This window comes from Takifugu rubripes, chromosome 14, assembly GCF_901000725.2.
Source record: "Takifugu rubripes chromosome 14, fTakRub1.2, whole genome shotgun sequence".
Lineage (NCBI taxonomy): Eukaryota > Metazoa > Chordata > Actinopteri > Tetraodontiformes > Tetraodontidae > Takifugu > Takifugu rubripes.
In genome coordinates, this window is record NC_042298.1 from 7743225 (window position 1) to 7766646 (window position 23422).

At 46.2% G+C, this 23422-nt stretch overlaps 4 protein-coding genes across 7 annotated transcripts; 2 read left to right on the forward strand and 2 right to left on the reverse strand.

The window, feature by feature from the left end:
* The first annotated feature begins 404 nt into the window (after nt 1-404).
* rab9b (RAB9B, member RAS oncogene family) lies at nt 405-3899 on the forward strand. Its single transcript, XM_011610772.2, has 2 exons — nt 405-492; nt 1156-3899. The coding sequence occupies exon 2, from the start codon at nt 1222-1224 to the stop codon at nt 1828-1830; it is 609 nt and encodes a 202-aa protein (XP_011609074.1). The 5' UTR covers nt 405-492; nt 1156-1221; the 3' UTR covers nt 1831-3899.
* A 162-nt stretch (nt 3900-4061) lies between these two features.
* On the reverse strand, nt 4062-9346 carry plp1a (proteolipid protein 1a). Of its 4 annotated transcripts, none has more exons than XM_011610769.2 (7): nt 9199-9346; nt 7673-7859; nt 7443-7599; nt 6982-7150; nt 6489-6562; nt 6341-6406; nt 4062-4521 (listed from the first exon to the last, which is right to left on the reverse strand). In XM_011610769.2, the coding sequence occupies exons 1-7, from the start codon at nt 9200-9202 to the stop codon at nt 4357-4359; spliced, it is 822 nt and encodes a 273-aa protein (XP_011609071.1). In that variant the 5' UTR covers nt 9203-9346; the 3' UTR covers nt 4062-4356. The 4 variants fall into 4 exon arrangements, with proteins under 4 accessions (XP_011609071.1, XP_029703139.1, XP_011609072.1 ...); XM_029847279.1 differs by lacking the exon at nt 9199-9346 and adding an exon at nt 8701-9158; XM_011610770.2 differs by lacking the exon at nt 9199-9346 and adding an exon at nt 8610-9158.
* Nucleotides 9347-11725: 2379 nt separating this feature from the next.
* On the reverse strand, nt 11726-15547 carry pcdh20l (protocadherin 20-like). Its single transcript, XM_029847625.1, has 2 exons — nt 14497-15547; nt 11726-14308 (listed from the first exon to the last, which is right to left on the reverse strand). Exons 1-2 carry the CDS (start codon nt 14542-14544, stop codon nt 11777-11779), a joined length of 2580 nt encoding a protein of 859 aa, XP_029703485.1. The 5' UTR covers nt 14545-15547; the 3' UTR covers nt 11726-11776.
* Nucleotides 15548-15683: 136 nt separating this feature from the next.
* Nucleotides 15684-19148, forward strand: si:dkey-27i16.2 (regulator of cell cycle RGCC). The gene is made up of 5 exons (XM_029847627.1): nt 15684-15838; nt 16718-16882; nt 17485-17565; nt 18033-18095; nt 18531-19148. The coding sequence occupies exons 1-5, from the start codon at nt 15817-15819 to the stop codon at nt 18536-18538; spliced, it is 339 nt and encodes a 112-aa protein (XP_029703487.1). The 5' UTR covers nt 15684-15816; the 3' UTR covers nt 18539-19148.
* Nucleotides 19149-23422: the final 4274 nt, after the last annotated feature.

Sequence of the window (23422 nt, forward strand, 5' to 3'; positions counted from 1 at the left end):
TAATAATAATTCTCTTGTAGTCTAGCAGTAAATGTCCACTAAACAACAGAGAATCCATCTCTGTAAATGTGCGCTGCCTCCTCGGGGGCCCCTGGTAGACTGTCACATGCTGGACACTCTGTGTACTCACTTTGCATGCAAAGACTGAATAAAATTCACAACAATAACTTATATATTCCTCTTTGACCATCTTTGAAACTTGGCACAACCCTCTATTAACAGAATTGGTAACAGACTTATTTATTTTACTATTTCGAAGTGTCTTATTTTCGTTTCAAGCCTTTATTGCAACGTGTAATTCGGAATTATTAAAAAAGAAACACTTAGAAAAATCTGAAATGGCCCTTGTTGAGGTCGCTGATGCGGGCTTTAGGACCGCACGCCGCCTGGTTGGCGTGCACGAGCGACAGCTCCTCGACGGGAGCGCGCACGTCACGACACAAGTCAGACGTGAACGGGGCAGGCCCCGTAAAATAAACTCTTTAGACCAGGGTGAGTAGCATTACACGTTAGTAGCATCCACGCAAGGCAAAATTAATAAAAAGAGATTATTCTTGCCATTGTGCCGTTCGTATTTTTGTTGTTTACTACGCTTTTTAAGTTGTTTTTGCACTGAAGCTAACAGTTAGCCGGTTCAACGGGAATGTCAACAACCAGCCCAGAAAGTAGCCGGCTACATAGCTTGTTGTTGTTGGGGGGTTTAACAGTCATCTGCACAGTTTAAACTGCTATCATTTTAGTTTCTTTAGAGTTTTGTCCAAGCACGTCAAGCGATTTCTCTTCTCTGTAAACTACAACATAATCAGCCCCACAGGAATCATAACACTTTGCAACGAGTTTGAGCAGCTGTTGTGGACAAATACTGGTGCACGGCTCAGTTTGGGGTCTTTTAATGGCGCAGGAGTGAAGTATATCTAATGTTCGACATGTCAGAGAGCCATGTACAGTAAGCATATGCCAAGTATCTAATATTTGTAGAGTGCTTCGAGTATATTGCTGTATAATGCAGTAAACAGCAGATTTGCATTCAATAAGCTTTAGAGACCTTTGGCACTTTGTGCGGTCCTTCACCCCTGTCCTCATGTCCCTCAAAAGGAGCCAGCGCTTCGTTTCCTTTCTTTTAATATGAACTATTTTGTCTTCCTTTACGTTTAGGGTAAGATTTCCGTCGGGCCGATGTGGAGCCCTGTAACTCAGTGAAGAGGACCTGCAGGACGCACAATGAGTGGGAAGAGCCTGCTCCTGAAGGTGATCCTGCTCGGGGACGGTGGCGTGGGCAAGTCCTCTCTAATGAACCGCTATGTCACAGACTGCTTTGACTCCCAGTCTTTTCACACCATTGGTGTTGAGTTCCTAAACCGCGACCTGGAGGTGGATGGCCGCCTGGTCACGCTACAGATCTGGGACACGGCGGGCCAGGAGCGCTTTAAATCGCTGCGCACGCCCTTCTACCGAGGGGCCGACTGCTGCCTGCTCACGTTCGCTGTGAACGACCTACAGAGCTTCCAGAACCTGGGCTGCTGGAAGAAGGAGTTCATGTACTACTCGGATGTCAAAGTTCCCGAACGGTTCCCTTTTGTGGTACTGGGCAATAAAGTGGACATGGAGCAGAGGGAGGTGGGGGAGGACGAGGCGCGGGCCTGGTGTGAGGAGAACGGGTGCTGCCCTTACTTTGAGACTAGCGCAAAGGATGACACTAATGTCACCGCTGCGTTCGAAGCGGCGGTCAGGGAAGTTCTGGCTGCTGAGGACCAGGTCGGCCATACGCTACTGAGTAGTACTATTGATCTCCACGGTAACCGCAAAACATCCCGTACTTCTTGCTGCTGATCGGTCAGATGTAACTCCACCTTGTCTTATCCTCACGGGCTGAAAGGTACCTGGGCCTAGTTTGAGCATCTCAGATATTGATTATGGTACAGGTATTCTATACGAGGCTGGAATTACAGTATTACTTTAATATACTATGGATAAGGTACAGTTGTTCTGAGGTGACCAGGTACTAGATGGTGGAATTACTGGCACACTGTAACAGGCACACGTGTCCGCTGCTTTCAGTAGTGTTGCACAACATTGTTTCACAGAAGCTTTGAGCGCTTATTTTAGTGAAAATAATTGAAATGTAATTGACAGTGGAAGAGATTCCTCTCTTCAAAGCACACGACCCTCGGTACATAACTTTGTTGTTTTCACGCATTTTTAGAGGACCTTTGAATGCAACAATTTTAACGGATGTTTTAATACAAGCGAGAAGCTCCTTTTCTATTCTGTTTAGCAGCCTGTGACATTAGTCTAACGGTTATTACGCACAGGAAAGGTTGGGTTTTAAAGGGAGTTTGTGACCTCCGGTTCTGCAGGGCCGGCTTTAAATGTTTGGTACGAGGTTTTATTCATTTCACTTATGGCTGGAGCACTTTGCTGTGGCCCCAGGTGTGCGAGGCAGGCATTGTCAGATCGTTGTAATTCCCTGACATTTATTTTTGTATGTCACTGCTGCGTGGGTTCTCGGTGTTATTTTGTTTTCTGGAATCACTGCGGTGCGCATGTAATTGTTTTAAAGTGTTTGTTGCATTAGGCTTCCAGTTGTGTTGGAGGGCCGGCTCAGTTCTGCTGTATTAATGGAGTTTACACTTTCACAGACCTTAGTATTCCACTTCTGTCGTCTCTTTCTTCTTTGCCTGTTCTGAAATTTTCTGTCATTTCACTGATCCATTACCTTGTTTGGGCTCTGCTGAATATTAACGATGCTCAGCAACATAAGGATGTTAAGACCACTAATATGCGCACTGTGCTGCGCAATAACGGCATTCAAGGCTGAGTACTCTGCCTGCCTGATGACTTTAAGTGTTTTTTAGCTAAATGGTACTTTTATTTCAGTATTGTAAAATCCTGGACCTGCGTTTGAATGTGTCTGACTGAATTAGCTGCCACAGTCTCGACAACATCGTTATTGTTCCTGCATCGCTGGAGTAAATTAGATGCTTGACATTCAGTGCTTCAACCCGACTGAAGTGTGGTCTAAAGTTCTCATCAGTATTTTTGTTTTTTTCATTTGCCACTGGAATATGGTGTGTTGTCGCTCAACGCACCATGTGTAACGTGTCCTTTCTGGACGCCCCGGCCTTCTATTGTTCTGCGTTCTAACGTTCCCTGTGCGTTCTGTCTGGTTGATATCGACCGCATCGCATTTCAGGACGCTCGCTGACTCACGCTGAACTGTGAAAGGGAACTCGATCTATATTTCCGTGTGGGATCTTTGAGGCAGGCAACGGATAAATGACAAACACATCGAAACTGTGAAATGTGTTTACAAAGTTGGTGCTTATGGCATTAAATACGAGGTCAGGCGCCTGTGAGCTGGGTATAAAATAAGCCGCGGGCCTACCTGGATTCATGATTCAACATCTGTCAGTGTTCAGAGTTTAACAGAAAACTGTTCCCTTTGCTGTGTTACTTCAGGTTTGATCCTTGACCAAAGTTTTCATCATAAACAGTTGCATAACCCTCCAGTATGTTACCTGCACACTGCTGTCAGTATGCATTTATGTGGCTGTAATCATGAATGTAAACATCTATTAATAGCTTTTGTGAATTGCAAAGGGCGGACGGAATGACACTGAACTGTATTACCCTCAGAATTTGAGGTTGTGTAGAAAAAATGTCTTTATCCAATGGGCCACTCATTTTACCTGGGGTTTGTTTTGTTTTGTTTTTTTTGCACTAAAGAAGATGAGACTGGCCGCGCCAATGTGCCAGGCCAGTGATTCTTACTCTTCAGAGCTTGGCTACGAATAAAACATTGTAACAGGCCACATAGAGACCATCAGATCTGTGCTATCTGAGCTAATTCCAAGAAAATTCAAAGTGTGCGTCTCATTAAATGACTTCAGAATTGGAAAGCGGCTCCTCGTTTACTTTTTAAAAGCAAAATAGGTCATATTCATTGCACTTCAGCTCTGTGCTTTGTACTCTTGAGGAAAACTGACCCAGCAATATGCAATTTTAACCACAAAAAATGCAGCTTTAAGACTGTTAGCGATCAAGCAAATGTGGGAACCTGAGACAGTGAATGCTTTTTATTCCTTTACTAAAAAAAAAAAAAGAATGTCCACGCATTCACTGTTAAATTAGAATCGCAGTTAGGATTAAAAGTCAATAGCTTTACCACCATAATCAAATCAAAAATATTCCAACTGCATTTCTGTCATAGTAGGACTTAAACAGTAGAAAGAATCGGCCATCCGACATCAAAAGAAACTAATCCCACGTATGCTACCCAGTGCCAATAAACCACAGGAAGTCACCATCTTATCACGCTGCTGAGGTTTGATGGTCCTCCTGATGCCAGAGGCTCTGTCAGGAGATGTCAGATGAGTTTGTATGGTACGGTGAGCACAGCGTCCCCCCCCTGTCTCTCTGTAGCCTCCCGTAAAGGTCATAGCTCCTGCTCTCCTCTCTCATGTCGTGCCGCAGCTTCCTCAGGTACGCCTGATTTGCAGCCAGATGCAGGGTACAGTGCACCTGTGGACACAAGAGCGGAGAATACAAAACACCTCGCACAAGACTTCGCCCCCGCGCATGTGGCGGCGAGCCGGGCGTGGAGCGGTAGTTAAATGGCACCGGTGTAACGGGGGGACGCTCCGCCGACTACAAAAGAAATGTTTTCAGAGGCACTCTGCACGTGTACTTCAAAAGGATGTTCTCTTTATTATCAAATTTTACCACGCGTAAAAACAACTAAAAAAGAAAAAGCCAGCAGTCATTGGACAAATCCACGTCTCACAGCAGGGAAAAGTAAAGATGTTGCAAAAGGCTTTGTTAGTATCAAAAAAGTTGGGGGGGAAGAAAAAGTAAAGTAGCTAAAAGTTAAAAGCAACACAGTAAAAAAAAAAAAGGGAAGAAATTCCTCAAGCGTGAAGAGCCAGAGCTTTGTGGCTGCTATCTCTACAAAAGTACCTCAGCCGTGCATTAAAGAGCAGCCCGACTCAAACATCACGTAGTTCTTGGAGCTCAAATCAAACTGGCTCCTCTAAAGCAGCACCTAGTGCCTTTTTAACCCCCCCATCTCAAAATTATGAGAAACAAATCCAGACCTTTTTAGATCACAACTAAACAAGCATGTCCCTTTAGCTAAAAGAAACTACTGAAAGTCATTAAAAATCCTTCACTCTCGATTAGCGAGTCAATATTCCGGGGAAGGGTGGGGGTAGGGAGGAGGGTGTGTGTGTGTGGGGGGGGTCAATCAGAAGCATGTGGTTAATGTGTGTGCTTTTGGTTCCATGAGAGCTGCATTGAAGCTATAGAGAAATCTAACCTTTGTCCAGAAGGACCCCCCCCCCCCCCCCCCCATCTCCTCCTCCCGTACTCTAACCCCTGGCAGGAACCCGTGGACAGGTGGCCCACGCTGCTGCCTCCTCATTGGCTAACTCTTTAAATGGGCATGACTCCATTGTTGTGGCTTTTCTCCAGCCCGTGAGAAAAGACCCCGAGGTCAGTGTGAGAACGCGTCGGGCACCATGGCAACCAGATGTGGGCGATGCCCACTGCAGTATTCCTTAATCCTTATTCCCTCAAACAGCTGTATCCCAGCTAGTTTTTTTTGTGTTTTTTTTAGTGTGCGAATTGATTAGTGGTGTGTTATTTGCATTATAGAAGCAGAAATAAAACTTTAGTTTCAAACTTCAGCAAGGAACAATGGCATCGATTCGCAAGGGTTTTGGTCACGTGACATTGAAAAAGGACACAAAATAAAACAGGAAATGCAAGTCTTCTCTTTCCCACAAATGAAAACAGACATTTTAAAGAGTCCTGTGTCGATGAGGAAGGTGAGGGTTGTTTTGTTTTTTTTGCCGTGCTGTGAAGATCCCCGTGGTTCTTGGTGAAGTGGAGTTAAACCAGACAGGAAACCGGTGATTCTAACAGCGTGCACCTATGCCCTTTCTCCCCAGATAGCGCAGAACCGCAAAGTTATAGGTGGTCGAGACGGTATAAGTCAGCTATGGAGGTACAAGCAGAGACAGGAAGTATCAGAACACAGGTGAAGAGAGAAAAGAACAAGAAATAAAAATCACATTAACGTGTGTCGATGTCATTTCAAATAAGAGGCATCTGTTTTGCATCTGGAACAGGTGAGTGCACTGAGGGCCTGTTTAGAGAGGCTCCACACATTACTGCAGTATTATAATGTTTGCGTTAGCCGAGATGTTGGAACAGAGAGCAAACTGTTCCCCAGTCAGCATTGGTGGAGGCCAGGGATGCCTCACCGCCTCCGCAGGGGGAGGCACCGCGTCACATGAGCCCCGCCACCCCCGGAACAACAACTGAGAGGTAGATCACTCACCAGAGCCAAGACAGTGATGCCCGCGCCGGCGAACGCAGCCACGTAGAGGGTGTAGGTCATTTGGTACTGACGGGAGGAGATTTGGAATCACGGTGAGGACGTGGCAGCTGTTTAATGTGATATCTTTTCTGGGGTGTTTTCTTTTTACCTCTCTGGTCTTGCAAACTGCAGACAGAGTCATACCACAAGCCTTCCCGGGCACCGCGTTCCAAGGGAGGAGCCCTGTTACACATCAGATTTGTCTCTTCAGTTTATTCATCAACAGACGGCTGTTATTGCCAATTACTCGCATATAAAATGGCAACATTCAATTATTTCTTACAACAGATGCACAATGAGAGGAGATATTAGAGTGTGGCTGGGGTCTATTTTCAGCTGTGGATTAATACAACTTTGATGAGCCGATCACGGCTGGGCCTGATGAAAGAATGACTTGATTTTAAAAATTCAGAGGCGTTGTCCATCCAGCAGACGCCTGCAGAAGCAGCGATCGGGCTCCAGCACGTTCAGCCCTCTTTTCATTCTATACCTACATTAGCATCAGGGTCCAGGATTTTACTGCATCCGTAAAGTAAAATTCATTAGAATTCTCTGGGACATCAAATGTCTGAACTTTGCCACGCTCCACCGCCGCCCGTTACCATATTGCCTCGCGTCGACGCAGAGCTGGTTGATGCTCGCCGGCGTCTCGGTCAGGACGTCAATGGTGTTACAGGTGGAGGTCATGTTGTAGAGGAAGTAGACGGGCAGGGCCGACAAGGCAAACACCAGCATCCAGAGGGCCGCCAGCCCATAAGTCATCACGATGAACTGCATTAAAGAAGAAGAGGATCAACATTATTGTGCATCACTGCAATCATCTGATGAAGCAATCTAGCAGAGTGTTCTTAGTGATCAAGTGATCACATTCACTATTTCCCTGATAAGCTCTCACATGTCAGCCCCCCCCCGCTCTGCCATGCTTGTCTTTTTCATGTCGCCAAAGAATTTTCTTACAACAGCTTTAAGATTTTCGGCTCAGCTGCACCAGGAAGTAATATGTGTGTTAATCCCGTTCAATCGCTCCCACCCCCTCCCCTCCCCTCGTCCCACACCGTCTCACCGAGGAGCTGAGGCAGCGGCCACACATGGTGCTCCTGAACTCCCCAAAGGTCTGCCTGGCAGCGCTGCTGATGTAGAAGCCCTCGGCCAGCAGCATGATGCAGTAGAGGAAGAAGAACGAGGCCAAGCCATAGATGACGTACTGGAAATACTGAATGCTGAAAAAGTTGGAGTTAATTGGTGAAACGGTGTGAGCCCCAGAGCAAAGGGACGGGTGTTCAGACCACTCACATGTAGGCAAGGGTGATGTAGTCCTGAAGGTTACGGGCAAAGTATGTCTCGATGAGCCTCTCTGTCTCGGTGAGGGCCTGGTGGCCACAACCGCAGAAGAGGGCAATGCCGGAGAAACACAGCAGCGTGGCAACCAGGGAGCAGTACGGCACCCCTCCCAAACAGCGCATACAGCAGTCATAGCAACCTGCAACACAACCGCACCACATCCGCAATATGGCACTTTTAATACGTTACGACGTGCAGTTAAAAAGCCAAAGTCTGGGCCATTTCTGTATCATTCGGTCCTTCATTAGTCTAAAAATGTGCAGAAATTCTCTCCTGCAGCTATCCTCTGAATCTTTTTGGTTTCTAATGAAACACTGCAGAAAGAGACACTGCTCACACCGGACAAATTGCTTCATTATTCACTAATAGGAATTATGAGAGTGGCTGGACTGTAATTTCCTGCACATTCACAAACCCATGACTCAAACCACTCAGTTCAAACTGAACTTTCTCCCCATGCAGTGGTTCTTTAGCAAAGAAAATCAGGCCTCTTTGGGATGGATCCCAAAGATCAAGGACCAAAGGATGTGGCATCCTGGCTCCATTCAGCAGGCACAGTGATGGTGGTGGTGGTGGTGGTGGTGGTGGGGGGGGTGGGGGTGAGAAAACAGGAGGAGGATGTGAGGAGAGTCAAAGTGCAAGAGAAAGAAAGAGAGGCTGCTTTTGTGGCTGCAGAGACAACAGTCTTTGTCTCGCGGCAGCATGGGGGACAAGGGCCACCAATGTCATGCAAACAAAGACTAGAGGCACCTCTGTGCACAGACGTGCTCACGCAGCAGTGGAACAAGAAAGTGATAGTGGGGTTCTGCAAAAGGAGGGATACGAACACACAATGCTGCTGCGCGCACACAGACACGCACAATGGAAGCAGACGGACTGTGGTTGGTACCGTTTACAGTAAACACAGATGGCAGGATGGGTAAATAGACGGGTCTTCGCCGCACGCTGTGGAGCTGAGAGACTGGGCAAATGGATATTACCAGTCTGGAATTCCGACTGAGCGTGATGAAGTTGGTCAGTGAGCCATGTTGGTGCGTGCTCCAAGGCGTTTGTCCGCAAGAAGTTAAAAAAAATGAACCAGCCTGTCCGCAGCCTCACCTAATTACCTCATCAGTGACATCACCGGCCTAAACGCAGAGCTGAAGCTGCACAGTCTCTGCACCGAGACTCGTGTAAATACAGGTCCAAAACAGCCAAGTTCCTCTCCTCGCAAATGGAGAGAGATTGCGCTCCAAAGCAAATGCGACAAGGCTCCCCCGAAAGCAGTCCTGTCATCTCACGCATGAAACAAATGCCAAAATATCAGTGGGGCATCAGCAGGTGAGTTGCCGACCTCTAAAAAGTGACAAAAACTTCAAACTATAAATCTGGCTGCCTAGCGCAAAAAAAGCGCAGTCACATCGAATGAAACGGAGGCCCACATTTGAGATGATACCCAATAAAAGTTAAAGAAAAGACTCCATTTTCTGGCTTCTTACCCATATCTGGAAGGATGCGTTCAGGGCTCGTTGGTTATTCTGCTGCCTGCACCGCAGCTGGTCCGGTGATCATATGCGCAACTGGTCTGCGGCCCCCGTATATCAATTCTCAACTCGCTTTCTGTTCCCCCCAACAATGAACAGAGTCCCTGATGACTGCGAGAGAAATCTTAAAGTAACAATGTCTCTTTTCTGTGAATTTCAAGGCGGAGAATAATGAGGAGGTCGAGGTCTTAGTTCATTGTTGACGTGCATTTGCATACATAGAGACGCAGAGTGACTCGCAATTATGCAAAGACAGAAGGACACTTGTGAGAGGGAGCACAAGTTGAATAACTTCATCTTCTGTTCACTCTCACAACTGGGTTCCTCCAACTGTTGTAGAACGACCTAAAAGTCACACTTGTCTAAATATAGTTGTTTAAAAAAATATTTGAGAACCTTATGATCACATACGTGTAAACTCGGTCTGACATTTAAGTCAAATATTCTTATGTGTCACATTTTCCTCTTGTTTCTTCCAAATAATATAGATTAAAATCCTTCACCTGTTACCTTCAAATTCGCCCCAGTAGAGTATTTACCTCAAAAATAACCTGCAGTAGAAACTAAGCATTAAGAAATGCAATTTTAAAAAATCCAATTAAAGAAAAAATACTCAAGTCCATCAAATTTACACCGAAGTCCTCTGCTTCAGTAAATATATCAATTTTCCCTGGAACATTTTGACACCGAATGAAAGTGAGTCGGAGTCTTGCAGATGGTCCATGATGAGCCGACATCTTAAGACCACATGTGATTTCTCTGAAGATGCTCCATCAGCATTGTTAGTCTGTGCACAACCGGACTCCCCGGGGCCGTCTGATTCAGCATCCAAGCTGGGGCCCAGAGCACGTTCGGATATCGCAGCTTCTCAAACTGGTGTCTGAATTGTTTATTTCACCACCTTCATGAGGAAAATTAAACAGATATTTTTCCAAAACAGTCAAATCAAATGTTTATCGCGGACCATTTTGGAGGTTGTTTTCACTACGACTGAGCAGCATTGCTGTTGAAATTGAACTGTCGTGTCCGACCCCTGATGCGTAGCCCAAAAATAATCTATTTCGTATTTGGGTCATTGCCTGCTGGTTTTCTCTGTCCGTGTCAGCTCCCATAACCCCACAACCCGCTATCAAGTGTTCCCAAATGTTCAACTTATGAGGCTTGGGGCAGATTAAATGTGCTGTGAGTTGAGTAGCGCAGCAGGCAAACCTCCCTGATTCCAGACGACCCGAGTGTGACACTGTCCTCTGATTTATCTCCAGCTCCTGGACGAGGTGGAGAAATCTAATGATGTCCGGTAGATGGCAGTATTTCTCCTGCAACAGCGTGTCGCTGCAGACGCTGGGACATGTGCAGGAGCCTTCAAACGCTGCTCATTTGAAACTCACAGGACACGTTCTAACATTAATTTGTATATATTTTAACCTACTGGGATCCAACCATTACAAATTATCATGGGCTTTTCGTTGCACTAGAAATCAGGCTTTATAATTTCTTTACACAAGCAATTATCCGAGCACAAAGATGCTGTTTTAAAAGTAGTAATTTCGTTAAGGGGCTTTTATTTGATCTCAGCTAATGTAGTTAGTGCAAAAGTACAAGTCTATTAGATTATTTATTTTACAGCCGCCGGCTCAGAAACCCTCAGAGAAGCACCGTCATGCTATACAAGCCTTATTCCCTGGTTGTGCAGTATTTCTCAGGCTCATGATGTTCCTCTAACACATGCTATTACAAAACGATAAAGGTAAGTAAATGCTCTATAAATGCCAAAGCAAATAGTGTTTAGATTTTCTCGACATATCTTGATACGACCTCTTCCAGCTTTTATCCGTCACTTAGCTCAGATTGGCATTTCAATTGTTCCCCAGTAGAACATGAAAGCAACAGCTGGTGTGCAAAGATTTCCTTTGAACACGGTGTGATTTCACACCAAACACCTGTTATCAAAGGACGCCTTGAATTACCATGTGCGGTACAGTAGGCTTGGGGGGATCCTGCTCCGTGCGTGAGAAAAGGTATTATCAGGTATCAGGTGTGAGGCGGAGGCTTGAAACGCTGTCCGGCCTTCTCGCTGTAACCTCCCGCCTCCTGCGGCCAACCCAGAGTCGCCTCTTGAAAAACACTTTTCATCACCTCCCACTTGAGCAACACTAAACCTTTTTGTGTGTCTGAATGCTTTCGAGTTCACATCACTCAGAGTTGGAAATCTGAGCAAGGTCCAATCAGCTTAGTGCTTGTTAACGCCATCCATTCTTTTGATGTTGGAGAGGGGATGGCTAAAAATACAATTTTGGCATCGCCTTTGTTAGATCTAATATGTCTGTGTCAGATTGATTTCATCTACAAATGCACCCCCCCCCCCCCCCCCCCACAAACAGTTTATTTATTCAGACCTGTGCAATTGTGTCGTCGAATGCATTGTAAAGGAAATCCAACAAATATTTTAAAAGGCAGAAAGCCACTTTCCTATATTCCGGCTATATTTGATTGGTGTGCTGGTTTCTTCCCTGACATGCGCTGCTTTATTCCCTTAGTCATCAAAGTGATATCGGCTTTTGAGGCTGAGTGGAATTTCCTTCTCATCTGTGCACCCAGTCTTGTTTCGCTGTGAGCTCCCTCTCTTGCATTTCAGATATAAAACAGCTGTGGCCACAAACAAGCACGTGGATGCGAGCATCATTCCAAGGCCGGCTAAGAGCATCAGCTGAGGATATTTGATGTCCTCCGCCTCACAGATGGGGGCCTTTGAGGGGTTTAGGACAAAGTCAAGTGTCCCTGTCAAGGTGGGCGCTCTGGTCAAGAGGCAAGGCTCCGTGCTGTCATTGACTAAAAGATGAATCCAGACGGTCGTATACAGCGGAGCCGGCTTTCCTCCGTCTCTAACCACAATGAACAGATGATGCATTCCCAAATCCTTCTGTAGAAGTCGCTCAGTTATTGTGATGTTCCCTGACCTCGAATCCACTTTGAAGGGACCGGTGCTTTGCGCAGGTTTCGAAGCCACCAAGGTGTACGTGATCTCGGAATTTAAACCCGAGTCCTCGTCCATGGCATAGATTCTCGTCACCACGGTGCCCGCGATTGTACCTGTTGGGACAGTCAGGCAGGAAGAGTTGCTGCTAGGAAGGATCACTCTTGGTGGGTTGTCGTTGACGTCTTCCACGAAGATGGTCACCCTCGCGGTGGAAGTCAGAGCACTTGGATACCCACGATCGCGCGCCAGCAGGTACAGTTCATAGCGCTGCTCTGTCTCGCGGTCCAAATGCGTTGTAATGTGAAGAATCCCCTTGGTGCGATCCACAACGAAAGGCCCGCTGCTGTTTTTAAGGAACATCTCCGTGTCTCCGTTCTCTCCCTCATCCGGGTCCGTCACACTTACGGCCCCCACCTCAGCGAGCAGAGGCGCATCTTCAGGGACGAAAAAGATGAAGTGAGGCGTCACAAAAACAGGCGCGTTGTCATTCTGGTCCAGAACTCGGATGGACACCGTAGCCACTGACTCTAGAGGAGGAGAGCCACTGTCTCGTGCAAACACGGTGATCACGTGCGCACCCTGCTGCTCTCTATCCAGAGAGGCTGATGCAGACAGTTGACCTGTCACAGGGTCAATGCTGAACACTGTGGGTGTGTGATTACCCAGTCTGTAGGTCACCCTCCCGTTGTGTCCATCGTCAACGTCCCAGGCTGAGACGCGCAACAGCGTCATCCCTGGACGGTTGTTTTCCTGCGCCTCAAGCTGATAGTGGGACTCTGGGAAAATTGGGGCGTTATCATTGACATCTGCCACCATCACCCTGTATATATGCCTGGAAGGAGCGACTGCAGAGCCGTCTGCTGATGTTCCCTGCGCTACCACGGAAATATTATAGTCCCTTTTCATCTCATGGTCGAGAGGCTTTGATGTGGAAAGCAGATATTTACCATTCTGAGGGCTCAAACTGAAAGGCACTTTGTTCTCAATGGCAAGCGATGAGCTTATAAAGCTGTTGTCACCCTGCAGCTCTAAAATGGCTAAGGCGGTGGGGGGCTGGTTCTCTGGTAACACCATAGTCCCCCTTTGATGTTCACCTATGAATCCAATCTTAATCGTCAGCTCTCGGTAGGCCTCGGGGAGGATGGATACGGTTACTAGAGTGTCTGCTGGGGGGCAGTGCTGGCTACTGGCTAACACTTTCAATAGAAGCTCCTCTGAGTTGTCACTCTGGAGGTCCTGTGCTAGTCTGATGTCTCCAGTGAGGCTGTCAAGGCTAAACAGCTTCTTGGCCCGCTCAGAGACTTTGGGACTGAGGGAGTAAATGATGGCAGCATTAGGGCCTGAATCTGGGTCTATGGCTCTGACCTGAGCCACCAACATGTTCCTCGGGGAGTCTCCGGGGATAGCGACACTGCGGGGGCCGGCAGGGCTGAAGCTTGGACAGTTGTCGTCAACATCTGTCACTGTGACTATCAAAGTTGCCGTAGCGCTCAAAGGGTCTGAGCCGCGGTCGATGGCCTCCAGCTTTATTTCGTAGAAATCCCGAGTCTCTCTGTCTATCGCTGTTTGCACAACCAGCGCGACGACAGGCCCGTCGCCCAGGAATGTTAAACCGAAAACTCCATCAGGGTCTTCGAGGCGGTAATGCACCTCGCCATTACGACCAGCATCTTTGTCCTGAGCCTGGACGTCTAATAATAAACTGGTCCCCACTGTTACATCCTCAGACACCCAGAGGTGTATTTTGCTGTTTTCAAAATGAGGCACATTGTCATTGATGTCTTCTATGATCACAGGAAACTGTAAAAGGTCTCCTGAGGGTCCCACAACAGCAGTGAGCAGAATAATGCACTGCTCAGCTTTTGTCTCCTCGGGGCAGAGAGCTTCCCGGTCCAGCTTTTTCTCAGTGGTGTAGAAGTCGCCCGTGTTTTTGTCCATCCACAGAAACTCTGGAGACAGGAGCTGGTACGGAGGTGGAAGGAGTCTATTGAGTGACCCTACCAGAGTGCTAGGCTCCTGCTCTTCTGGGATGGAAAACCCAATAGAATCGCATATGATGTGCTGGAGATGGATAACAATCAGCAGGTTCTGCCAAGGAAGACAAAAATAAAGTTCACAGCGCTGTTGTTGGGATTGCAGGATATTGTGTTTTTACCGAAATTGAACATTACACAGTGAAAAGTCTAGACTTAATTTTTCCACTATGAAAACAGTATGGTCAGTGAGGCAAGAAAATGAGTAAAACCTCCAATCAGAATGGAAAATGCCTAACTGACCTGCAGTAATCCAGCTTGGTTCATATTATGAGGAATCCCATGGCCCATCGCCTTTGCACATGCTAGCCACAGACTCAGAGTGAGCACAGAGAGCAGAGGCAGCAGCCTAAACCTGCTCAGGTACGCCGCACACTCCTCCTACAACCACTCAGTGTGTCACACTGACACAGGAGAAGGCAGAATAACAGCAGGTCTACCTGATATGAGCACACATATTAATAGCACCGTGTGAAACTAGCGAATAGGCCTTAGCCCTCTGCAATAAACACATCCCTTCTCTGAACAGTAATAATGTGCCAACCCACTTTGAGTAATAACTTTAGCTAGCAGATACTGAATGTATTTGGATTAAAGCTCATCTTAAATCAACATTCACAACTGTTATTGACAGTCTGGCTTCAAAATGACCGCCCAACAATTTATTAAATGATTAAAAATAGGCCTGCCTGGATTAGCATCTATACTGAAAGGCAAACAGTTTATGTTTAAACAATTAATTGCGGCTTTAATACCTTGAGCCACAGCAAAATATGACTCGGCTACTTTTATCATTGGCGACAGCCCCGAAACCACATTAAAGACGCCAGAACAGGACTCAGACGTCAAAAACAGCCCCTCTGTGGGGCCCTGGACCTGAGCTGCAGGGCGGCCTCTGTCGGCAGAGCAGGGTACTGCACCCTGTGCCGCAAAATGAGCGTGTACGAAGATGTTTTTTACATCATGGGAAATTCTTTTTTTTTTTCTTATTTCACTTTATTTTAGTTTCATTTCATTTTTGTAATCAGAATTCAATACAAATGCAACATATCACAACCGTTAAAGAAAATAGAAAGATAATGATAATAGATATGATAATAAAGAGGACATTGTAATGGCTTTTTTTAATTTTAGGATGATTAAAAGAAAGAAAAATTATCTTGAGAATGCCTAAATTCAATACAATACATCTAAAATGATGACTGGAAAAAGCTACCGTAATTAGACGCGTGTGCCAAAAACCGGATAAATGACATTATCAGCAAAGTAAATGAGTAACTTAATAGTATACAACACCAGATTAAAGTATCATGATTCAAGAGCCCGAGGGGAAAGATTGGCGTCCCCAAAACCTATTGCGTAACGGCGCGTTATGTTTTTTCTTATAAAAACTTTCCGCCCACTTTTTTCCAGTTCGAGCAGCTGCAGACTTTTGATGTTTCCGTGCGCAGCCATTGGCTGCTGGGCTGTCTGTGCGGGTGTGGGGCTGTTTTATACTAAAGTGTAACTTTGTTACCCTTCAGACGCACGCAGCAGCCCGGTGTTCTGTTTCACTGCTCCATTATGTCCGCACAAGTTTCCACAGGTGAGTCCCAGGGCTACTTAGATAACCTGACGGCGCGCTTGCCACGTTTTCTCCCGCAGATATATTTAAGATAAAACACAATTTTTTTCAATATTCATATTCAATATTCGTATTCTTTTGAAAACTTTTAACGTCGGTTAAGCTGTAAATGCTTTAAAAGAATAAAAAAGGTTAAAGTATTTGGACCTTTTTTTCCCAACTTGACTGTCAGTTTGTGCAAATTCAGCATGAAATCTAAAAAAAACAAAAAAAACCTGAATTCTGACTGGTAGCACACTCAAAGTAAAATTAATTAAAAGTACATCTGTCAAATTTTGAATAGATTCTTTCAATAAACAGACCAAGTGCTTTAATGCAGTTAATATTCCTCTTTTTCTGTCATATTTTTGTAACGTTTATTCTTCTGCTCTTTGCCTGTATTTACCTGAAAACCACATAAAGATATTTATGTGAGTAGCTGTAGATAAATAGTGGTAAAGATAAAGCATTTCCATAAAGTTCTATATGACTATACTGACTCAAAATGTGAGAAAACGGTTGCGCTTGCTTCCTGTTCTGACAAACTTGGCATTCTTTGCTTACTTTCTGAGGTTATAATACAGTTAACTGAATCAAACATGAAGAAATTGTGGCTTTTTTAAGCGTTGTTGCCCAGGAGATGTTGATGCCCTCAGTTATCAGCAATATGAAAGACAAAACACTGAAGCTCGTTGAGACATGTTGTTTTATTCCTCTTTTGTTCGGAGCTTATTCCTGAGCAAACCCCCCCCCCCCACCACCACCACCTTCTTTCTTTCTTCTGTCTGGAAAGCTCAGAGAAACATTTTCTCTGGGATGAGTAATGGGCTTTCTCTCCAACTGCTGTCATATTTTCCACAGACTTGGAGCTGGAGCTGGGCGAGTTGCTGCAGGAGTTCCAGGATGTGGTGGAGGAGCTGAAGTCCCCGACTCAGAGCAGCAGCCGTGCATACCAGCACATCTTACAGGAGGCCAAAAGCCGCACGGGGCTCGGGGACGACAGCGGCGTGGAGGACTCCGACTGCAGTGAGTGGTTACGGTGTTGTGTGTGTGTGTGTGTGTGTGTGGTTTGGGGTGCAGGGGTCCCAACGTTGTGGGTGCGTGAGGCTGGGTGGGTTCCCCATGTTCCTGGAGCCTGTTTATCAGCACCAACACCTGCAGCTTGACACTGTCAATTTCCCTTGAATTAGTGCTCACAAGGGGACGCATCCCTGTGCAGTTACTCACGACAATACCGCCTGCGTGCACAGGAATGAACTGCAATTACGGATAACCCGTCTTCTGTAATTGAGGTGGTGTTTTTTGTTGCTGCAGCCGTTGTGCGTTTGTCTGCAGTTATGAGATGAAAGACAAAATGCATGTTTCCCCGCTCCCCCGCGGCATCATTATTGGAAGTATTTTGGCCCCCCCCTAACATTGCAGCAGGCGAACCGCTTTCCAACGCCGACACTCCGGAGTCGCTAACAGCACAACATGTGTTTACCTTCATTTGGCTGCATGTTATCATTATGTGCAACGGCTGCATTGTGCTAAAACGGTTGTTGTTGTTGTTGCCGAGCATTTGCATGGACTTGTCGACGTGCTCGTCTCCTGCTTATCATCTCCCCTCCCTGTTTCCCCCCCTCCAGGCAGTGAAGCTTCTTTGGGAAACAGTTTGAACACCAGCGAGGAGGAGCTCCACACAGCAGGCATAACGCTGGCACCAAAAGGTAGTGGAACCTCCCATCAGCCTATCTCCATCCAGATAGCCCCCGCTCCAGCGCTGATCGCTATCACTTTTGCTCTGATCGCTATCGCAGCCACGCGAACCTCCTCTACATTTGACTAGGAGGGCTTTTGTTTTAACACAACAAAGCCTCCTGCCACTGTGACGATCCCTGTCTTTCCAAGTCTCCCACGGGGCTATTTGTGCTTCTATAGAAACAGACGCGTGCGTGTTAAAATGACACAGCACAGTTGCATTTCAATGCAGGAAAGACAAAGGGGGGGGGCAGGGCCGGCTGCTCGGCCCATCCGCGTTTGCACACAAGGCTGTAGCGTATTTACATTGGATCTGCTGGCCCGTCGTGGGTCTGTAACGTCTGTCTCCTTTGGGATTCGATTCATGTTTACAGTAACTGTGCGAATCAGAGCAGAAGAGTGAGCTAACCAATGTCTTCCTCTCCTCACGCTGCAGCCAAGCTCGGAGACACAAAAGAACTGGAGAGTTTTATCAGCATGTTGGACCAGGAGCTCGCAGGTATGCAATTAAGAGAACTACATTTTTTAAAAGGCAAAAATTCACTTTGACTCTGAGGATGAAAAAGCTGTCAGAGCGGGCGGAGCGGCCCTGCCCCCCCCCGACGTTTATCTCTGAGCTCTTCTCCTCTGTTAATGGCATTTCTGAGGACAATCTACACAACCTTCAGTGATAATACCACCCTCGACCACATGAGCGTTGCGCTCCTGCTGTCAGCGTTAATGTGGCGGCGTTTCAGAGGCCGCCGATACGAACTGCTGCACACATCCGTGGCTGTCAACGGATGTGACAGTAAGAATTAATGTTACAAATCATTTGCAAGGCCCCCCCGCCGCTCCGCCGCAGCTCAATTATTAGTCCGAGCATGTTTTTGTGTTCCAGCCGGCGCGCCTGCCTCTCACTCCTCATGGTTTTCTCTTCCTCTCTTCTTCGCAGAAATGTGAACAGAGAACGAAAGCGAGGCGCCGAGGTCGGGTCAGGCCGGGGGAGAGGGGATCGGGAGTGAGAGTGTGTGTGTGTGTGTGTGTGTGTGTGTGTGTTTGTGTTGGGGCGACGTGGCCTCCTGATCTCCACCTCAGCCAAAAAAAGAAAAAAAAAGAAGAAAAGTTCCCGTCAGGAAATTAAAAACACGCATCGTTCCTAAAGGCAAGGCGCTCCGAGAACAAGGCGTCTGCTGTGGAGACGTCCCTGCAGCGCCGCGTTCCGTGGGTGACATTTCTGTTGATGACAAACAAAAGTTCCGTTGTCTGGGGAAGTGAGAGGAAACAAGGAGATGCTTGTGTGCAGAGCATATTTGACATCACATTGGAAAGTGCTGGTTCCACCGTTCTGCTAAATGGCCCAGTGAGGGAAGTTTCCCATCATTAACCAGCTCCGAGTCTTTAATTCATCATCACAATCAAACCTTTATCTCTAATGTTTAACTGCTCCAGAGCAACTGTTGTCAGGTTCTGATCAGCCCTTTCCAGTGTACATTTGTTGATATTCCATTTTATATATTGTGTAATGTTGTACAGAGAAATACATTTATGAATAAAACAACATTCAACTGGACATTTGTGATTCTTGGCAGACAATATGAACCTAATTGTAGACAGTAGGGATTTAATTTGATGACCTCGTCTTGTTGATACCAGTACAGGGGACACCCTGGACAGGTGGGGGACACCCTGGACAGGTGGGGGGGCACCCTGGACAGGCGGGGGACACCCTGGACAGGCGGGGGGCTAACATACAGAACACACAACCACTTACGCTCTCATTCACACCCACGGTCCAATGAGAGGCCCCTTTAACTGTAACATCAAAGATTTTCGATCTTGTTATCACGATTGATGTTGGGGCTAAAATGCTACTGATCAGCCTGACGTGAACAAACATACATGAACATAAATTAATATTCATTCATGTTACTTGTCAGGCAGAAATTTTAACTTTAGACACTGAATTCCCAAATGTGATGCTATTTAAAAAAAAAAAGGATAAAGGATAAAAAACTTTATTGATCCCACATCGGGGAAATTACACGTTACAGCGGTAGCCCGTGGTGTACAATACAGAAAAGTACTAAAATAAAAAAATAAAAATAAAAAGACTCTTATATTATGTACATTGCTATGTACATTGTACAGTATATACAGAAATTAAAATTATGTACAGAAGGAATGTCGGACAGTGTGAAGAAAAATGAAGGTGCAATAAGATATGCAAATAAGACATTCCAGAGGCAGGATGATTAGTTAGTGCAAATATGCCAACCCTGGGTTATTGGTGCTACATTAAGAGTTGTGCATGTTGAACAACCTGCGGTAATGTTCCCTTTTACACCGTGGGTGTAACAGTCTGCTGATGAAGGAGCTGCTTAAGGCCCCCACAGTCTCGTGTAGGGGGTGAGAGGGGGTGTCCATAATTGATGTCAGCTTGGTCAACATCCTCCTCTCACCCACCCCATCAATGGAGTCCAGAGAACAGTCCAGGACTGAGCCAGCCCTTCTGACCAGCTTGTTGAGTCTCTTCCTGTCCCTCTCTGAGCTCCCACAGCTCCAGCAGACCACAGCATAGAAGATCACCGATGCCACCACAGAGCCATAAAAGTAGTGACCTGCACACTCCAAAGGACCTCAGTCTCCTCAACAGATGGAGACGACTTTGGCCCTTCTTGTACAGGGCGTCTGTGTTATGAGTCCAATCCAGTTTATTGTTGAGATGAACACCCGGGTATTTGTACTCCTCCACGATCTCAATGTCCAAACCCTGGATGTTCATGGGTGCAGTGTGAGGAGCCTTCCTACCGAAGTTGATCACCACCAACTTTGTCTTGCTGGTGTTGATGCGCAGTTGGTTCAGTTCACACCAGGCGACAAAGTTGGTGATGACGTCCCTGTACTCCAGTTTGTTCCTCTCAGACACACGTCCTGTGGTGCCCCCGTGCTGCAGACTACCATGTCGGACTCACAGTCACGGAGCCTCACGTACTGCGGTCTGTTGGTGAGGTAGTCGGTGGTCCAGGCAGCCAGGTGACAGTCGACTCCGGCTCCCTCCATCTTCCCTCTCAGCAATGATGGCTGGATTGTGTTGAAGGCACTGGAGAAGTCAAAGAACATGACTCTCACAGTGCTCCCGGTGCCCTCTAGGTGTGAGAGTGACCGGTGCAGCAGGTAGATGACAGCGTCATCCACACCAATGCCCGGTCAATAAGCAAACTCTAAGCAAACACATTTCTCATAGATAACACAAGCACAATCTCATCATTAGATGAAGGGATGCATCATCTTCTTTCTTCAGTGGCTGGTCTGGACCGGGTCTGGGTGACACCGTTCTTCACTGGGATCTTCGTGTGTCACGCTTCTTCCGCCCAACCAACGTCAAATGCTTCTTCCAGTTTAACCTGCACTCTGAGGTCACTGACCGCCACTGTACGCACGTGGCCGAGGTGAATTGTGCAATGTGTCGCCATTATTTCACAGTTATTTAGGTTCGGTAAGCCTCGTGATCAAGTGGCAAATGCCACTTCCTGTTTGACTCATCTGATTACTGTCTGAGTTTCGCTTCTGCAATCAGACCAGGAAATCTACAGATTTAGCACGTGCCAGCACCTCATCCGGGAAGTGCGTCAGGACTGGAACAATGCTCATCTGCATCGTGCTGTAGACCCCATCGAGGCGTGCTGGGTCTTGCTGACTCTGCTCTAAGGAATGGGGGGGGGGGGGCATCTGCTCTGCTTTGTTTGCATTAGCTCTAAAGGTGATGTCGGTCTTCTCGCTCTGACTTATTTTGTCACGGTCATTTGTCATTCTGCCAATGATAATGTATTTACCGGCGTCTCCTCCTTGTTGTCAGGGTGGGACGTCGTAACCAATCTGACAAGGTTGAAGTTGAGGTTTTTTTAACTTTCCCTTTGACTCACGACTTTGCGCTGAAGTGGCGTCGCGGTTATAATCCCTGCTGATGTATGCAGAATTATTTTTAGTCTGTTGCAGCAGTGCCAGATTTGAGTGGTGGGTGAGACAGAGTGAGGAACAGTAATCAACAAGCCCCTCGAGACGCACGGCTGAAGTTATGTGGAGGTGAAACGAAAGAAAACTCGTCGGCTCGTATTTTCACACAGGTGATTCATGAGAGGGAATTTTCTGCCGCACAACCTAAAGGGAGGAAGAGAGAGCTTCTGACATAGTGATCTTTCCATGATTGGGTCTCATTAAAGGACACTTTGTCCAGGAAGTTCACTGCTCCGAACACTGGCCAAGTATTTAACTCCCCCCGCCCAGGGCAAAAGTTACCACGGAAGGGGAGAAAAGGGTGCTGCATTGAGAAGAAAGGGGCATTTGACATCATTGGAACGCGCGGAGCAGAGTGAGAGTCATCTATGGAGAAACGGGGAGAAAGGGAAGAACAAAACCGGTGCGCCCTGCTCCTACAGTTGTCTGTTCCAGTTAGAGAGATGACGAGGGTGACTGATTGAGGCCACATCTGCTCAGGGTAGCAGCGAACAAAGTTGCCTTTGACATGATGGAACGTCCCTCACAAATGGAGGGCACATCCTGTTTTCACAGAGCGAAGGTGAGGAATGGCAACAATGCAGGAAATGTGGTCGTTCAGCAGAGATGAAACTGATGGGCTCCTCGAGGAAATGTGGAGACATTTCGCTTGGATATGGCTGAAGCGAAAATTTCAGTCACCCTTGAGAAAAGTGCTTGAATCAAAGATCTAAATGAAATATTCATAGTGTCTGATGTAAGAACGTTCTTCAGTGGAAAAAATACGACCAGCAAAACAGTAAAGAAGTAAAGTTTATTGTATAAATTTTTGCTTTTTCCCAAAGGTTTCATACAAATGTGCGTGCGTGCGGGCGTGTGTGTGTGTTTGTTTTTGTGTGTGTGTGTGTGTGTGTGTTTTCTATTGTTTCAGTCGAGCTTTCCTTGACCAAAAAGTAGGAAGGATAAGAAACAATCTATGACTGTATTCTACAGGCTTTACCACGAGTATTAGACTCCCTCCTGTTGCTCCTTAGCTTAATAGTGAACTAATATGACTTGAATGAAAATCCTTCATTAAGTTATTCAGATTCAGGTTCCATTATAACAATTAGAACAATAATGATACAGTTATTGTATACGCACCAGTTCTTATTTGGAAGAAAACATCCCTGCAATTACTGTTAAACATCTGCTGCAAGTTTGCAAAATGCAACATATGATTCAGTAAATGTTCAACATAATCCCATCAAACAGTCAAAGTCTGTCTATGCTGTCAGGTTTTAAGTGTTTTGCACTGTTTTGAAACTTTTTTTTTAATGAAAAAATGAATTAATGCACATCTTTAACTTTTCTTCGTTTCTGTGTTTTAATAATTTCTGTCAGTCAGAACCTGTAATTAATGAGCATCGTCGATGCTCACGGCTATTTCATACCCTCCAGAGTCACATGACTACATATAATGTATCTACATAATCTACATATAATGATGTTTTTTTTTCAACCAAAAATGTGGGGAAAAAACGCATTAGTGACAATCATATCAGCATCAGCCAGGAGCAGGTACTCATTGGTTATTCCAATAGGCTCAAAGAAAATCCCTTATCGTGCATACCTAATATTGTTTTCGTCATTTGGTAATGAGATAATGTCAGTAATGTCAGTTTCGTTTTATTTTTGTGCGGCTATATGCATCCATGTCTAATTGCTATCCAATATCAGCCAGTCACATGTGTCAGAGCTGCTCCCATTTCATCAGCCAGCCAATTATGTTGTATGATTTTCATTAGATCGCTCTTCAAAGGGATCTGATGCAATATAACACTTTGTCTTATGGGAACACCTCCTCATTGT

Bases quoted from the DNA above. Each gene is read 5' to 3' on its own strand.
- pcdh20l (XM_029847625.1), bottom strand. From the start codon at position 14,544: ATGGGCCATGGGATTCCTCATAATATGAACCAAGCTGGATTACTGCAG. The intron at 14,309-14,496 runs GTCAGTTAGGCA...CTTCCTTGGCAG, and splicing joins ACCAAGCTGGATTACTGCAG to AACCTGCTGATTGTTATCCA.
- si:dkey-27i16.2 (XM_029847627.1), top strand. From the start codon at position 15,817: ATGTCCGCACAAGTTTCCACAG. The intron at 15,839-16,717 runs GTGAGTCCCAGG...TATTTTCCACAG, and splicing joins GTCCGCACAAGTTTCCACAG to ACTTGGAGCTGGAGCTGGGC. The intron at 17,566-18,032 runs GTAGTGGAACCT...CTCACGCTGCAG, and splicing joins CATAACGCTGGCACCAAAAG to CCAAGCTCGGAGACACAAAA.
- rab9b (XM_011610772.2), top strand. From the start codon at position 1,222: ATGAGTGGGAAGAGCCTGCTCCTGAAGGTGATCCTGCTCGGGGACGGT.
- plp1a (XM_011610769.2), bottom strand. The intron at 7,151-7,442 runs GTGAGACGGTGT...TCTTTAATGCAG, and splicing joins GCCGCTGCCTCAGCTCCTCG to TTCATCGTGATGACTTATGG. The intron at 6,407-6,488 runs GTAAAAAGAAAA...TCCTCCCGTCAG, and splicing joins CAGTTTGCAAGACCAGAGAG to TACCAAATGACCTACACCCT.